General features: G+C 43.6%; 1 protein-coding gene across 3 annotated transcripts in view; it reads right to left on the minus strand.

The window, feature by feature from the left end:
* The window catches only part of SNX29 (sorting nexin 29), a 584,130-nt gene that overhangs the window by 552,565 nt on the left and 13,157 nt on the right, over nt 1-18,408 (minus strand). For 2 of the 3 annotated variants that reach the window (XM_075317953.1, XM_075317955.1), the window contains exons 2-3: nt 4,441-4,505; nt 1,659-1,711 (exon numbers count right to left, since the gene is read on the minus strand). In XM_075317953.1, the coding sequence (XP_075174068.1) occupies nt 1,659-1,711; nt 4,441-4,505 (118 nt within the window). The remainder of the gene's footprint in view (nt 1-1,658; nt 1,712-4,440; nt 4,506-18,408) is intronic. The other variant, XM_075317954.1, reaches the window with a different exon arrangement.

An 18,408-nucleotide genomic window follows, 5' to 3' on the forward strand; every position in this document is an offset into this window, starting at 1 on the left:
TAGCGCTGCTGTCAAGAGGTTAGATGAGGTCATTACCTGCTTTGACGATCTCCTGCACTCCTGACGTCACCGCTATCGCTGCCTTCTATGCCCGTCTTGCGGGCGGCCCGAGACTGTCACTAGCGGTGACGTCACGGGCTCTCGCGATACCGCTGAGAACGCGGTGGGTATAGAAGACAGTGACGGCGCTGACATTAGGAGAGCAGGAGATCATCACAGCAGGTAATGGTCTCATCTACCCTCTTGACAGCAGCACTCGTCATGCCCTGCAGTGACCTGGGCTGACCTATTGATGTTAGCTCAGGTCACTGCATTGCTCTCCCAGCCAATGGGGAATGTTCTGTCCTTCATTGACTGGGACAGTGACTATGGTATGGATCGTCATGGGACCCCCTTATTGGATTACTCTGGACCCGGATTTGATTGTTCTTTTCAATAAATTGGTGAAAGAGGGAATGTTTTGGGGAGTGTTTTTTCAAATAAAACTTTTTTTGTTGTCAATTTTTTTTTAATTACTGACTGGGTTGGTGATGTCAGGTATCTGATAGACACGTGACACCAATAACCCCAGGGCTTGATGCCAGGTGACATTACAAATCTGGCATCAACCCCATATATTACCCAGTTTGCCACCGCACCAAGGCAACGGGATGAGTTGGGGCAAAGAGCCAGGATTGGCACGTCTAATGGATGCGCCACTTCTGGGGCGGCTGTGGCCTGCTATTTTTAGGTTGGGGAGTGTCCAATAACGGTGGACCTCCCTAGTCTGAGAATACCAGAGCACAGCTGTCTGCTTTACCTTGGCTGGTGATCCAATTTGGGGGGGGGGACCCCACGTTTTTTGTTTTAAATTATTTATTTAATATAAAATAAGTGTCGGGTGCCCTCTGTTTTGGATTACCAGCCAAGGTGAAGCTGCCAGCTGTGGTCTGAAGGCTGCATCCGTCTGCTTTACCCTAGCTGGCTACAAAAGATAGGGGGGACCTCACGTGTTTTTTTTAAATTATTTATTTATTTTTTGGCTAAATACAAGGCTAAGCACCCTTTAGTGCCACATGAATGTCACTAAAGGGTGCCAGCTTAGAATATGCAGGGGGGTGGGACATTATATAGGTCTTTCTCATCTATTATCTCGCTCTCTATCTTTCCCTCTATCCATTGTCTATCGATTATCTATTATCTATATTATTTATTGCACTTACAGCATAAAAAACTGCATGGACCAACCTGTGGAAAAACCGCAGCAAAACCGCATGCGTTTATCCCGCAGTTTTGGTGTGTTTTTTTACCGCAGGTGCGGTATTCTTCAACTCCCAGAAGTTTCTCAAGAAATTTTCTTGAGAAAAATCACTTTTCTAGTGCGCACATAGCCAAAACCCCTAAATGCCACTATCAATAGTTATTGCAGCATTTTGGAGGCTGGAAGAGGGAGCGCACAATCAGGATCCACGAGACGTGATCACAGGAAACCAATCATTTCCATTACCCAAGGTCTGCCATCTACAGCAAGCCTGTTAGACCATGAAAGAAGCATGGTCTATGAGGCTACTGTCAGGCCATCACTGACCGGTATAATGTATTGCCATGCCTGCGTAGTTACAGATGTAAAAAGTTGCAAGACCTAAAAGGAAGGAAAAAAAACAAAACAAGAGACATACCGGCTATCAGAATCTGAGGCGATCTCCTTACGTCCCCCAAATCGAATTTGGCACTGTAAGAAAGAAAAAAAAAAAAAATTACTGGTATGCTGACAAAAAAAAAAAAAAAATAATGTGCACAAGATTTTTCTATCACACAGTAAAAGTATTAGTTGAGTTTCTGAACAAAAAAAACAACAAAAAAAAACAACTGAGATTTAGCTAAAGCATACACACATAAAATATACTGAATGTAGAATTAAAGTGACTGTTCACGCCAGAGCTCAAAAACCATTATTATAAAACATTATACTAACCGAGACTCCGGGTTGGCTGTAACTACTCCCGTGGCTACTCATTCACTTCCAGGGCCACACATTAGCCTTCATGCATATGCACTGCTGTCCCCACCCACCGGTGTCTGTTATTAGTTGCAGTCACATGCGCCTCCACCCTGAGTGACAGCGTCTCAGCTTACTGCTTCCAATCACAGACTCTACGTGCGTCTATCATGGTATAAATATAAATAAATAAATTGGCGTAGGCCCCCCATAATTTGATACCCAGCACAGATAAAGCCTACGGCTACATGCTGTAGCCCCCAGCCAGGTGATAATCTTGGTTGTGTATCAAATTAAGAAATTAAGAGGAACCGCATGCAACTTTGTTTTTTCTTCAATTATTCGAAAAAAAATATTAAAAAAAAAAAACAAACAAAAACAGCGTGCAGTTCCCCCCTCCTCAATTTTGATACCGACCATGATAAAAGCCCAACAGCTGGAGGCTGGTGTAATCAGGTTGGGGAGACCCATATTTATTGGGAGACCCTTAGCCTAAAAATAGCAGCCTGCAGCCGCCAAGTGGCAATCGGGGAAATACAGAGTTAATAGCTTCCCACAGCTATCACTAAGCCCTAGATTAGTTATGGAATTATTCTATGAGAGCCACCCTCCCCCATTTCTAATCTGTAACTGAAAAGAAATAAACACAAAACACCAAAAGAAATCCTTTATTTGAAATAAAATACAAAAAGACCCTCTTTCACCACTTTCTTTATTAACCCCCCAAACACCCCTGCAGGTCCGACGTAATCCACACGAGGTCCCACGATGATTCAGCTCTGCTACATCTGAAATTACTGCGCATGATCATGGATCATGTGCACATGCTGTAACTGCAGGAAGAGACTAAACCATGATCAACGGTGATGTCCCTTAGGTTAGTTATGGTCACAGCTGGGAAGTTCCCACGGTTTTCTATCTGTGATCGCAGGTAACCTGACCTCAGGGTACATCATTAAACTCAGTGACCACAGGTAATGGGTCACTGAGCAAATTAGCCGAGTGACGTCACCGCTGATTACGGCTCATTCTCTGCCTGCAGTTACAGTGTGCGGACATGTTCCATGATCGCACGCTGAAATTTCAGATGTAGCAAACCTGAATCATCGTAGGACCTGCAGGTGTGTTTTGAGGGTTAATACAGTGGTGAAATAGGGCGTTTTTATTGTCTTTTATTCCAAATAAAGGATTTTTTCAGTGTTTGTCTTTATTTCTTTTCACTTAGAGATTAGTGATGGGGGGTCTCAGATGCCTCCCATTACTAATCTAGAGCTTAGTGGCAGCTGTGGGCTAAGATTAACCCCTTATTACCCTGATTGCTACTGCACCAGGGCAAATCGGCAAGAGCCAGGTAAGGTGCTGGGATTGTCGTATCTAATGGATGCGACAATCCCAGGCGGCTGCTATTTTTAGGCTGTGGGCTCCCAATAACGAAAAGTCTCCCCATCCTGAGAATACCAGCTCCCAGCTGTCGTGCTTTATCATGGCTGGGTATCAAAAATGGGAAGGGGGAGGTGTCACACACTTTTTTTTTCTTTTCTTTATTTACCTAATTAAAAAAAAGCCTCATACCGCTCCTCTTCGTTTGATATACAGCTAATATAAGCGCACAGCTGGGGGCTGCAGCCTGTAACCGTGGGCTTTTTCTGTGCTGGGTATCATAATATTGGGGAGACCCTACACCAATTTTTTATTTTTTTTAATTTTTACTGTACAACCCGCAGAGAGGCCCTGTGATTGGAAACGTCAGACACGCTGTCACTCAGTGTGGGGGAGCGTCTGACTGCAACCAATCACAGACGCCAATGGTCCAGGAAATCAGTGATTATGCATGAGCCTAACGAGCAGCATCGGAAGAATAATTAAGAGGCCGAGGGAACAGTTACAGCCGCACTGGAGCCTTGGTAAGTATAGTGTCACTTGCTTTATTATTATTTTTCCTTTATTTTTTTGTATTTCCCCAAAATTCCAGGCCCTACACTCTGGTACGTTTGAAACTACGCAGATCCAGACTTTTACAGTCTGGGTCTGCCCATCACTAGCAATACTGATCATTGATGTCGTCCTGCTATGGTAGCTGTTTTTCGCAAAGCTTCCTCCTTGGCAACTTTTTAGCTGAGGGCCAGTAGGACAGATCTCTGTTCTGTGACTACATTCTATCTACAGTGCCTATAGGAAGCCTGATGTAGTCTCAGACACGCCCCCTGTGTCCTCACTGGCCCAACCCCCTGAAATTCTGTTGCCGATTGGCTGCTTTTTATAAACCGAAAACCATGAGAGGTTTACTTGAGTCCAGTGCATGTACAGCTAGATTACCAAACCACCACTGAGAAAGATGGACATCAAACAAATAGATTGATGCCAATGAACCCAAGAGAAGGAAATCCTCAAGGGTCAATTGGAGACATTGTATACTATAATATTAGTATGATTATTCTATATTACATAATGTTACATTGTACCTGCTTTACGGCGTCCAGCAGTCGCTCCATCAGAAATTGTCTTTTCAAGTCATTGTTCTGTAACCCTACAAAGAATGAAACACTAAGATCACTCATGGAAAGGTATTATGTACAGAGATGTAGAGCATAGAAAATACCTTATGTCCTTCAAGGGGTTTTCACATTGGTGTTTTGGCCACACACGAAAAAAAAAACGAGATTAGGGCAAACCCCTCAACAGTGTCATTCACTTTAAATGAGGCAGACGAAGTCACTTTGTAGTGTATTTGGCCTCTATTTCGGTAGTGTTCACCTTTTTGAGGCGGGCACAAAGATTTGGTCGACAAGTCAGTATTGCTGTACAGGTGTGAGATACGGCATTTAATAAAACTAGCAGCATAGTCAGTTTGTCTCTCTGTCGCTTTCTCACATTTCAAGCTGTAATCTGATCATTCAGCTTTTTCGGAGTGGATGAGGAGTTCAAAAGGCAAGGTGCGAGGAGTAGAAGTGGCTCATAAGTGGAGAAACAAAAAAAAATAATAATTTCTCTTTTCAGATAAGTGTTATTTCTGTTCTGGCTTATAAACGTCCCTCAAAAATGTTAAATTGCTACGGAATATAAAAAAAAATTTTTTTTAGAAATACTAAGGTTGGATAATATAACTGGGCAAGTTGACATGTATACAAAAATGTTATGGTTAAAGGGGTTGTCCAGGCAAAATAAAACCTTGCTCAGGAAACCAGCTGTGTAAAAAAGAAGAGCCACCAAGATGGTAGAAGGTCTGCAAACCATGTCATATGAAGAACGGCTAAAAGAACTAGGGATGTTTAGTTTGAAAAAGAGAGGGCTGAGAGGAGACTTAATAGCGGTCTACAAATATCAGAAAGGTAGTCACAGTGCAGAGGGAACCACCCTATTCTCAATAGCATAAGGAAGTACAGGAAGCAATGGGATGAAACTTAAAGGAAGGAGATTCAGATTAGACATTAGTAAATACTTTCTGACAGTGAGGGCAGTCAGAGTGGAACAGCCTACCACGGGAGGTAGTGAGAGTAGTCAGAGAGTGGAACAGCCTACCACGGGAGGTAGTGAGGGCAGTCAGGGAGTGGAACAGGCTACCACGGGAGGTAGTGAGCTCTCCATCCACAGAAATCTTTAAGTGGAAACTGGATAACCATATAGCTGGGATGATTTAGGAAAGCCTGCACTCGCAGGGGGTTGGACCCGATTGCCCTTGAGGTCCAATTCCAACTCTACCATTCTAGGAAAAAATAAAACAGTAATATTCACCTACCAGGATCCAGTGCATGCCACTCCGTGCTCTATACAAGGACAGAAAAGTCAACACACCGCTGCACCCTGTGATTGGCTGCAGAGGTCAGCAGACTTTGATGACTATGGAGCAGCCTAAACTGGATCCAGGTAGAAGCGGATAGGTGAGAATTATTGTTAATTTTTGCACATCTTGTCCCCTGGGAAAGCTTTGATTTTGCCCAAATAATCCCTTTAACTCTTTTTTTTCTGGGATAAATAATGAACATCTAGAATACAATCTCCAGGATACAAGAATTACCTAAGAAGTCTTTTACCAGCCATATTGTTCAGCTTCATGAAAGGCTGTTATATAAAGAGCCTAAAACCAAATAATCACTTCTTATCCTCCTGCTAGCGGCTATGCGATTACTCAGATGGAATCAACCTTGGAACCTTTCTCAGGGTATTTTTAAGATGCGTCTCCTAAATGGCCATGGGTGACCCCCAATTGCTTATTCTCAATTCACTTACACCTTTACCTTTATATTTAGCAAAAATCTTACTCAAGTCTCAGACTGTACCAAGATGTTCGGCAAGGTAGACGCTACCTCTTAATGAATCAGGAACATTTGACGCCAGCACGCCTCCTCATCAATACAGATGTGAATAACACCAGTCTTGATGAATCGGAGCTATAAAGTTAACAGTGTTTAAATCATGTCTGGATGTGCAGCTACAGGGAGAAAGAAAGAGTTATGTTCTCCCTGCAGCCGCTTGTTTCCAGTCATCAGTGAAGTATATGGAGTCATTATACTAAGTGCGCAGTACACAGTGAGTGCGCTGTAATCACTCCCTGGCACATTGATTGACAGCCTGCTCTGCACATACACTGCACACATACATTGTGAATCAATGTACTGGGGAGTGATCACAGTGCGCTCACTGTATAATGGGTGACTACTATAATAGCGGCTGCAAGAATATAAAACCTTTTTCCCCTGTAGTCACTGCTCCAGTAAGCTGGCTACACAACACTATTTTTCTGCAGACTGACACTATATCTGTAGGCGAATGGTGCTTTTAGAGCTGACAGGTTCCCACAGAAGGTTATCTGCAGTCCTCGGCATCTATACATTGAACAGAGCTGAGTGGTACAACTACTTTCAATGCTTACATCTGGCCATTGATCAGCTATTTGATGGGGCTACCGGTTGCCAGACTCCTGCGATATGGCATTGATTATCAAGAAATGTACTGATCACAATTTGTTCCTCTGTAATCTGTAGAGGAAACGGGCAATGAGTTTTCAATTTCCATGCAGCACCCCCACAGGACTAATGAAGCATTACATGGTGGCCACTGGAATCAATAGTTTGTCTACATAAGGTTTAGATTTGCTTGATCAGCATAAGAGAATCTCTGTAGCTGCTCCTAAACTATATACCCCTCTGTATTCACTTTGAAAACTCTACAATGTATTTTAAAGGGAACCTTTCAGCAGAATTTAACGCCACAAACTACTTATATGCACATGTAGCTCTTTCAAAGACAAGTCCAGAAATATCATTATGTGGCCAGTCCATTCTTCTATTACTGAGAAATCAACGTTTGAATAGATCTGCAAATGCGGCTAAAAGAGCTATCTGTAGATCTGAAGCCTCTGTCATTCCAGCTCTATTCCCTGCTCAGCGCCGTGGCCTCTTCCTGCTTGACTGATTGATCCTTTGCCTAAAGTCACACAGCTGAGAGGTGATGTTTCTATCAATGAAAGACCATAGAGAAGAGATGGGAGATCACAGGAAGGGAAGAGACTAGTCTGGTGCTGCCCCTGGTGGCTCCTTCCTGCACTGTTCTAGATTATTGATTGAGCTCTTCCAATCTACACACACACACACACACACAGGTGAGACCTGTCAATCAAACAGAGTGGTGCTAGCAGAAACCATCTGGGGGCGGGGCAGGATTAAATCACGTCAATTCCTATGGTCCTTGGTCGGATCTTTAGACTACGTTTTCTCTGAAAACTGGATTTTTTGAACAAAAAAAAAAAAAAAAAAAAAAAAAAAAACCACATACCTGGCTGAAATCACATAGCCGGACTCTGATTCTTGCTGCTTGTGGTTTGGGCACCATGAATGGACTGACAGATTCCCTTTAAAGCTTCATTTTTAAGCAGTGCAAATCTGCTTACAGAGTACTTCTATCTATGGAGAGTGAACATTGGAATTAAAGGGGTTGTCCACTACTTTTACATTGATTGCCTATTCTTAGGTCATCAAGGTCTGATCGGCCAGGGTCCAACACACCGATCAGCTTTTCTCAGTCCTGGCGGTGGCGGCAGGCAGCTGGAAATGCTCAGCTCCGGCGCTGCTCAGTTTTCTGATAGTGGCCGCAGCCAGGTACTGCACATCCGCCTCCAATTCAGGTTAATAGGAAGTGGATGTGCAGTACCTGGCCGCTGTCACTATCAAAAGACATAGCAGCGCCGGAGATTAGTATTTCCGGCTGCCTGCTGCCACCGCTGGGACAGAAAACAGCTGATCAGCGGCGGTCCCGGGTGATCAGACATTGATGACCTACCCAATAACTATGTAAAAGAAGTGGACAACCCCTTTAAGCTGCTGTTCACCTAACAATGCTGGTGAATTCAATAAAGGGACAATCATCCTCAAAGAAAGCACAACTCACAAAATAAAGACTTGAAAAGGGTTAAGGGGAAAGGATAATGAATGCTGCTCAGCGTTGCTGAATCATTATTATTGAATCTTAACAATTGATCACCTAAAAAAAACAGTCTAAAGGCAAAGCCAACAGGTCAAAAAAATGTTTTCCTCTTCTGTATGCCTTAATTTGCAACTTCTCTACAAAGTTTGAGGGTGAATCCAATCCACACAGGTTAAGAAATCAAACCATGGATGTCCATAAATTAGGTTATGGGTCATAATGAGAAATGACAGTTAATAAGTATTGAACACATGAAGAAAGAGTGTTGCAAACAGTCATGAAAAGTAGTAACACCAGCTGAAATCAGTAATAAGAAACCATCCTGCCACTTAGAGAAAAATAATATCAGCTGGTTCAACTGATGGTCGATAAAAAGCCGTCTCATTACCAAGGTGCCACTCAAAAAACTTCTAAAGATAAGTAAAACCAGTGAGCTGTCGCAAGACCTTCACAACCTTATTGTTGCAAAACATACTGATGGCATTAGTTACAGAGGAGTTTCCAAACTATTGAAGGTTCCAGTGAGCACTGTTGGGACCATAATTCAGAAGTGGAAATAACATCATGTCACCATAAACCAGCTTACCGCATGATTTCTGACAGACAGTGAAAATTATCAGAACAGTTGTCCACGATCCAAAAGCTACATGTGAAAAGCTACAGAAAGACCTGGAATCAGCGGGTACAATTGTTTAAAAAAAGAAAAAAAAAAAATAATAATAAGTAATGCACTCATTCCCCATGGCCTGTACGCACGCTCACCACTAAAGATGAACGAATCCATGGAAGTCAGTCGGACTTTAGATACAAGTTCAGTTTGGGACCCGAAGTTGAACTGAACCCCAATGAAAGTCTGTGATTGGAAAGATCAGCTCTCTGCCCACATACAGCCAGCAATAAACAGATGACTTCTGGGAGAGGGACGGTGGGGATTTTGTTTGTGTTTATACCCTGTGAGAGCCATTCAGAGACTGCAAGCGGCTTGCACTGGGCCGAGCACAGAGCATACCCGAGTACCCCGAAGCTCGATTGGGTGTCAGCATATGTACAGCGCCCGAACTTGATACTGTTTGGTTTTTTTTTTGTTTTTTGTTTTTTTCATACCATGACTGGTATGAACCCCATACTTTATAGTTCGGGTTTGCTCATCTCTACTCACCATGCAAGACTCCATTGCTAAACAAAAAGCTTTAAAGCACGTATAAAGTTTCTTCAACAACATTTAGATAAGCTTGTGAATTACTGACAGAATATAGTCTGGTCAGATGAGCCCAAAATTGAACTCTTTGGATGCCATGATACACAGCATATTTGGAGGCCAAAAGGCACTGCATAGCATCCCAAAAACACTATACCAACAATGAAGTTTGGAGGTGGAACATCATAGACAAATGTACAGACATTCTTAATTGCCAACTACCAGGATAATGAAGATGAAATGAGGGTGGACAATGATCCCAAACACAGCCAAGAAAACTTTAATTTGGTTTTAGAAAAAGAAAATAAAGCTGCTAGAATGGCCGATCTGATCACCTGACCTGAACCCAATAGAAAACTTAAGGAAGGAATTAAAGCTCAGAGTTCACAGAAGGATAACACGGAACCTTCAGGATTTGAAGAGTGTTTGTGTGGAAGAATGGGCCTAAAATCACACCTGAGCAATGTATGCAACTAGTTTCTCCATACAGGAGGCATCTTGGAGCAGTCATCACCAACATAGGCTTTTGTACAAAGTATTAAAAAAATTTCAGCCATTTCTCAATATTGCGCATAATTTAATTTAATTTATGGACATCTATCATGTGATTTCTTTGCCTGTGTGGGTGGGTTGTTACCAACATATGGTGAGAAACTGCAGTCAATAGCACCTTTAGAGGTATATTTACTCAAAAAAATGGTGACGTCTTCAATACTTATTTCACCCTCTGTATGGTGTGCACCATAATATGCACCTTTTTTACTGGCGTATGGGGAATGATAAATTCCTAACAATGTTTTACATAGGACTCCAGGGTTAGCTCCATCTCCCCCAACAAAGACATTCACTATAATGGGGAAGACAATGTCACTTTGTACTCTATCTGGCCTCTGACCAGAAATCTTCATCTGTCTAGGGCGGCAGACAAGATGGCACGGACTACCAGACTCAAGTCCATAACACAGACTCAAAAGTAGTAGAAGGCCGATTTCACATCTCTGGTATTTTGCTGGAAGCCAGATCTCCGGCACACATGTAGTAGAGTTACATTCATTTACAGTGGAAGCGCGACACCATGCGGTTGTGTAGTTCATGCACAACCGCATGTGTCCGCATGGTGTCGCGCTTCCACTGCAAATGAATGTACCTGTACTGCGTGTGCGCCGGATCTGGCTTCCGCCAAAATATCGGAGATGTGAAACGGACCTAAATTGTATTAGTAATTTGGAGCTGCCATTTATATTTACTACAACAGTGTGTACCCCTAGGTGAGGATTTTACTAAATATAATTAGGCACCAAAAACTCACAGAAGTAGCTCCTAATGTTCCCTGAAAAATCCGACTTTCTAGCAAACTGCTATGTAGGATCCCGCTCTACATGACGGCATCCTACAACTCTAAGCGATCTCACTTTTTTCCATTAATCCAGCGCTGCTGCATACTTTCTTAGACTGTCACTGAACGATAACTGCTCTGATTTTACAGTTTGGCAACAGTTTAAAGGGAACCTGTCATCAGAAATTTTGCTTTAAACATAAAAGTTTCCCCCTCTGCAGCTCCTGGGCTGCATTCTAGCAAGGTTCCTGTACTTTTTGTGGCCCCTTTTAAACCAAATTAAAATACTTTATAAACTTGTACCTTTTGCTCTGTAAATTTTGTAAATCGTCCATGGGGGCGGGCTCTCTGCTGACCGTTGCTGTTCCTCCAGCAGATTTACGCCGCCCCCCCCCCCAACGCTGAATTTCATATCTCAGGCCGCCGCCCCTGGGCGCCCGTGGTCCCGCGCATGCACTGTGCGACTGTAGCGGGACTGTGCACTGTCTGCACGTATGACCGCTGGTGACGTTTTGCGCAGGCATGAGGTTATGGGCGGTGCTGTGAGTGTCATCAGCAAGTGCCGCCCATACCCTCGTGACCGCACTTTCCCCTCTTCCTCCAGCGTACTGCGCAAGCGCTTGCTGGCCAGATGACCCGATGTCACCTCTTTCCCATCTTGCCCTGCTGCAGGGTAAGATGGGAAGGTGGTGACGTCAGGTCATTTGGCCGGCGAGTGCTTGCGCAGAACGCTGGAGGCAGTGGGGGAAAGCGCGTCCACGAGATTATGGGCGGGCACTTGCGATGCAATCACAGCGCCGCCCATAGTCTCGTGCTTGTGACACACGTCACCAGCGATCCTGGTGTGGGCGGCACCTCGGGCGCAGTGGGCGGTGTCCTGATGGATGAAATGGAGCGTGGGGGGACGGCGTAAATCTGCTGGAGGAACAGCAACGGTCAGCAGAGAGCCCGCCCCCATGGACGATTTACAAAATTTACATAGCAAAAGGTACAAGTTTATAAAGTATTTAATTTGGTTTAAAAAGGGGCCACAAAAAGTACAAGAACCTTGCTAGAATGCAGCCCAGGAGCTGCAGAGGGGGAAACTTTTAGGTTTCAAGCCAAATTTCTGATGACAGGTTCCCTTTAAGAAAGTATGCTGCAGTGCTGGATAAGATCTTGCAAAATCTCTCCATTTCAGTGCAAGAGGGGCTGCAGAAGATTGTGTGATCCCACTCTACTTGCAGAAACGGCACACCCTTACAGTTTGGGCTTTGCTAAAAAGTTGGGCTCTTCTGCAAAGTTTTTGTATTGGATTATATTAAGTACAGATACCAATCTGGGTCTCTCCATCCTTTTATTAACTAAAAAGGGCAGCCCCAGATAAGCTATAGGTGCTTTTTAAGTGTCAGAATAGTGCACAGCGCATGTCAAACAGATCCATATGCCCAACATGGCTAGTGCGGGCTTCACACGAGACGATCTATCGTGCGATTGCATGAGCGATCGCACCCGCCCCCGTCGTTTGTGCGTCACGGGCAATTAGTTGCCCGTGGCGCACAAAGTCGTTTACCCCCGTCACACGTACTTTCCTCACGGATGACGTCGCTGTGGACGGCGAACATCCTCTTCCTGAAGGGGGAGGGACATTCGGTGTCACAGCGATGTCACACAGCGGCCACCCAATAGAAGCGGAGGGGCGGAGATGAGCGGGACGTAACATCCCGCCCACCTCCTTCCTTCCGCATTGCCGGTGGCCGCAGGTAAGCTGTGTTCATCGTTCCCGGGATGTCACACGGAGCGATGTGTTCTGCCTCAGGAACAATGAACAACCGGACGGTCGATTTTTTTTTTAAACTGAGCAACGTGTCAACGATGAACGAGAAAGTGGGTATTTCTGCTAGTTCACCGTAGCATGTAGCTGTCACACGCTACGATATATCAGACCATGCCGGCTGTGCGTCACTACCGACGAGATCCCGACGACATATCGCCGGATATATCGTACCGTGTGACGCCGGCATTAGAGTGTCCTTATGACCTCCACTGTGCTTGTATACTTTGGTATATATTTTTTAAACTAAATGAAAACTAGAAGTCTGTTATACTGACAAAACAGGCCTTAAGGCAGAAGAAGAGAGGGAAATGTCTAATTAGAAGACCTCATAAAAATTGAACACTGTGCTGCATAATGCACGCCAACGCATGGCAGGCACAATCTCTAGCAATACATTCCCGATCAATCCTTTTAAACAAAAAAGAAAGGCTGAACTTTTGGATTTGTTCATGAACTTCTGAACCTCAGCTAGACTCGGTTCTCAGTGTCCTGTGTAATTTGCAGATTTCATCCAAGCTTTTGTTACAGTTGTACTCAACCTAGAAAACCTAATAGGGAGCGCATTCAGTTATATGTCACCAATCCACTACTGTATGGAGCAAAGGGTCACATCTTCCCCAATTATTATTAAGCTGGGAAACAATGTCTTCTGGGCATTGAGAGGGCTATAAAATATTCAGGAACCTCCAAATATCGATATTCAGGCCACCTGCCTAACTCCACAGATGGTCACACCTTGACTTTTTCCCTATACCCCTGAGCACTGCCAGCCACCACAGGACCTTACCTACATTGGGATTCAGACAGACCACATTATCTGGCTCTTAAAGGGATCCTCCCAATCGGAACTATGTTACACATCAGTTGATGAATCCAGTTTAAAAGTATATGATTGCAAGTACGGGCTAACAGAGGGATTCCTCTAAAGGGTACTTTCACACTTGCGTTGTTTTCCTTCAGTTGCAATCCGCCGTTTTGGAAAACAGCGGAATCTGTTAACGGATTCCGCAGTTTCCCATAGACTTGTATGGATGACGGATTGTGCCAAAAGTACGTGCGTTGCTTCCGTTAGCCGACGCTGCGCTGCTTCCGCCGAGCGGAAGGAACGCATCATGTAACGTTAATTGCTTGCATTAAAATTCCGTTACATCAGTCAATAGTTATAATAGATCCCTATGGTGGCGGATTCCGTTGCAAAGTGCTTTACAACGGAATCAGACGCTGGATTCTGCTAATTTCTACTGAGCGTGCTCAGAATGAAAAAAAATGGAAAAAAAAAAAATGGAGCCGACGGACGCAACGGGTACGTTATTTCACAGGAATCAGTTAACGGATTCCTGTGAAATAACGGACCCGTTGCATCCGTTGACAACACAAAAATAACGGATGCGTCAAAACGACGCAGCAACAAACCCAGCGGATTCAACCCAACGCAAGTGTGAAACTAGCCTAATCTGAACCATGTCATCTACCTTTGATGACTCCAACATAAAATATATGATTGCAACTGGCCACAAATTCACATCGAGAGATCTATTAACCCACAGCGGGGACATACTATATTGTGGAGTCACATTAAAATAGCCAGCGCCATCCCATGCTGGAAGGAATAGGTTTGTTGCCTTAAAGAACACATTGAAAAAAAAAAAAAAAAAATATTTCACTGCAAGCAGTTTCCATACTTTTACATATATCCAAGTGTGCCAAAGCTCTCCACATACGGTACTTTGTGAACTTTCTTTTTGACTCTAGAGCACCATCAGCTAGGTAGTTGAGCCAGACGTCTACATTCCAGTATAAGATTGGAAACAGGTGATTTGGAGCAATGAGAAGAAACTCAATAGACTTGGCTCTGATGGGGGCAAACAAGCCTGGAAGAAATAAGGGAAAAGAAGATGCTAATGGATTGAGAAATCGAAGGAAACGTCATGTTCAGTGGAGGACGCTTGATGATATGGGGTTATTTCAAAGCCAAAGATGTTGGATACTTGACCATAATCGATGATGGTCTCAATGCTGAGCTATACGAGAGTATCCTAGAAGACAAATTATTTCGTACACTGGAGTACTGTGGGGATGAAAAGGACAACAAAGTGCTCCAGCAGGGCAACAACCCGAAGCAAACGTCGAGACTGGAGAAGAAATTGTTCAATGACAATTAAGTAGAGGAGCTGGATTAGCCCCACAGTCCCCAGATGTCAACCAAATTGAACAGTTGTCGGTAGAGTTGAAGAAAACGCTGTATAAATACTCAAGTGACTCGACCAGTATGCACCAACAATGGGAATTTGTAAAGGAGACCTGGGATAAGATTTCAGTCAACATGCTTGAATCTTTAAGGAAGTGTTGCTATCCAAAGGTGGATTTACGAAGTAGTCCAGATGGTTGATAAGCAGCCACAATCAAGTTCCAAAGAATTTAGAAATTCAAGCTTTCCTGTAGGCTCAGGGTGCAGCAGTGTCAGGGAGAACTATCAATCAACATTTGAATATGAAAGACTCAGGAGGACCCCACTGCTGACACAGATATAAAAAAGCTAGACTGTGGTTTGCAAAAACGTACGTGAGTAAGCCCAAATCCTTCTTGGAAAGCATCTAGTGGACAGATGAGACCCAGATAGAGCTTTTTGGTGTTGCACATCATTCTGTTTACCCAAACCAGAAAGAGGCCTACAAAGAAAAGACACAGCACCTACAGTTCAAAGATGTTTTTGGGGTTGTTTTGCTGCCTCTGACACAGGGTATCTTGACTGTGTACAAGGCATCGTGAAATTTGAAGATTACCAAAAGGACTGTGGATCGCAATGTAGTGCCCAGTGTCAGAAAGCTGTGTTTGTGTCCTAGGTCATGGGTCTTCCAGCAGGACAGTAACTCCAAACATATTTGAAGAAGACCCCAGAAGAGGATGGAAACAAAGTGCTGGAGAGTTCTGACGTGGCAGGAATGAGTTTGGATCTAAATCCCATTGGCGACTGTGGAGAGATCTTAAAATTGTTGTTTGCCGAAGGCGCCTTCATAATGGAGCAGTTTACAAAAGCAGAGTCCAAAATTCCAGATGAGAGGTGCAAGAAGCTTGGTGATGGTTATAAGAAGTGATTGGTCGCAGTTATTAATTCCAAAGGGTGTGCAACCAAATGTTACGTTGAGGGGGACAGTAATTTTGTCAGGCCCATTTTTGCAGTTTTGTGTGAAATTATGTCTAGTTTGCTTATTTTTCTCATTTTTTGTGTTGTTCCAATACACGCAAAGGAAATAAACATGTATAACAAAACGTGTAATTGCAATTTTTGGTAGAAATAAAATTGTTCCAGAAAATGAAGTAAGAGTGCCAACACTTTTGGAAATGACTGTATAATAAAGTAATCCACTTAAAGTATATAACAATAGTTCTTCTGATCATTCTATATACACCACAAAGAGTAAAACAATACAGTGACACATCAGACACAGCACAGCCACTACAAATATGCCAGATATTACAGCACAAGTTACAGGTTTTTTTACTGACGTTTTAGCTTTGGGGTAAATTATCTCCGGTTGGCTTGTAAATCATTTTTGTACTATGCAGCACAGACTATAAAGATTTTACCAGCTTACCTATCACCGCTTTATGAGAACATACTTCCATTCCCTGCACACAGACCAGCAATTTGCACTGGGACAACTGCTGAGACTCTTACCTATCTGCTGTATATTGATGCCGCTAACCAGAGGATTAGTAAATCATGATACATGGCTGATATTCAAGTGCTAATATAATTTTATATATTTCCACCACATACAGTCTTCATTTACACAAAAGCATTTAAAAGGGTTTTCAGGGTCATTAATACTGATAAGTTATCTTTATGATATGCCATCAATATCAGATCAGTGGGGTTTCGACAATTGCCATCAATAATAAGCTGGCGTTTTTCGGTTTTGTTCTTATTTTTTGTCATCTCTTTAAAGAGGATATCCCATCCGTGAACATCATTTTTCACTTTTCCAGAAGATAGGCTATAAAATGTATGATTGGAGGGAGTCCCCCTTTTGGTACCCGACCAATCACGAGAACAGGGGTCCCCTGTTCCCTGTTTGAATGGAAGAGTGGCCACTCTGCTCTATTCATTTCCTATGGGTCTGGTAGCCCAGCCGTTGGCTTTCTCCATCTCGTTCAGTTTCATACCCACCAATCTGCTCTATTAATTTCCTATGAGTCTGGTAGCCCAGCTGTTGGCTTTCTCCATCTCGATCAGTTTCATACCCACCACTCTGCTCTATTCATTTCCTATGGGTCTGGTAGCCCAGCTGTTGGCTTTCTCCATCTCGATCAGTTTCATACCCACCAATCTGCTGTATTCATTTCCTATGGGTCTAATAGCCCAGCCGTTGGCTTTCTCCATCTCGATCAGTTTCATACCCACCACTCTGCTCTATTCATTCTCTATAGGACTGGTAGCCCAGCCGTTGGCTTTCTCCATCTCGTTCAGTTTCATACCCACCAATCTGCTCTATTAATTTCCTATGAGTCTGGTAGCCCAGCTGTTGGCTTTCTCCATCTCGATCAGTTTCATACCCACCACTCTGCTCTATTCATTTCCTATGGGTCTGGTAGCCCAGCTGTTGGCTTTCTCCATCTCGATCAGTTTCATACCCACCAATCTGCTGTATTCATTTCCTATGGGTCTAATAGCCCAGCCGTTGGCTTTCTCCATCTCGATCAGTTTCATACCCACCACTCTGCTCTATTCATTTCCTATGGGTCTGGTAGCCCAGCTGTTGGCTTTCTCTATCTCGGTCAGTTTCATACCCACCAATCTGCTCTATTCATTTCCTATGGGTCTGGTAGCCCAGCCGTTGGCTTTCTCCATCTCGGTCAGTTCCATACCAACCACTCTGCTCTATTCATTCTCTATAGGACTGGTAGCCCAGCCGTTGGCTTTCTCCATCTCGTTCAGTTTCATACCCACCAATCTGCTGTATTAATTTCCTATGAGTCTGGTAGCCCAGCTGTTGGCTTTCTCCATCTCGATCAGTTTCATACCCACCACTCTGCTCTATTCATTTCCTATGGGTCTGGTAGCCCAGCTGTTGGCTTTCTCCATCTCGATCAGTTTCATACCCACCACTCTGCTCTATTCATTTCCTATGGGTCTGGTAGCCCAGCTGTTGGCTTTCTCCATCTCGATCAGTTTCATACCCACCACTCTGCTCTATTCATTTCCTATGGGTCTGGTAGCCCAGCTGTTGGCTTTCTCTATCTCGGTCAGTTTCATACCCACCAATCTGCTCTATTCATTTCCTATGGGTCTGGTAGCCCAGCCGTTGGCTTTCTCCATCTCGGTCAGTTCCATACCAACCACTCTGCTCTATTCATTCTCTATAGGACTGGTAGCCCAGCTGTTGGCTTTCTCCATCTCGGTCACTTCCATACCCAATAAATAGAGCAGCAGTGCTCAAACAATATCCCGTAGGTAGGTGGTAAATGTTTGTTAGACAACCCCTTTAAAGAGAACTAGTCATCTCTCCTTACAGGTCCATTTTAGTAAACACTTTCCAATGAAGAAACAATTTGGGGGCTAGCAGTTTAGATATTTTGGAGGCCTATCTTGTGCTGCTGCTATATCTCCTGGAAATGTATCATTTAAATTGATAAATAGGTAGTAAAACTTCTATTAT

This window comes from Anomaloglossus baeobatrachus, chromosome 7 (genome assembly GCF_048569485.1).
Source record: "Anomaloglossus baeobatrachus isolate aAnoBae1 chromosome 7, aAnoBae1.hap1, whole genome shotgun sequence".
Taxonomy (NCBI): Eukaryota; Metazoa; Chordata; class Amphibia; order Anura; family Aromobatidae; genus Anomaloglossus; species Anomaloglossus baeobatrachus.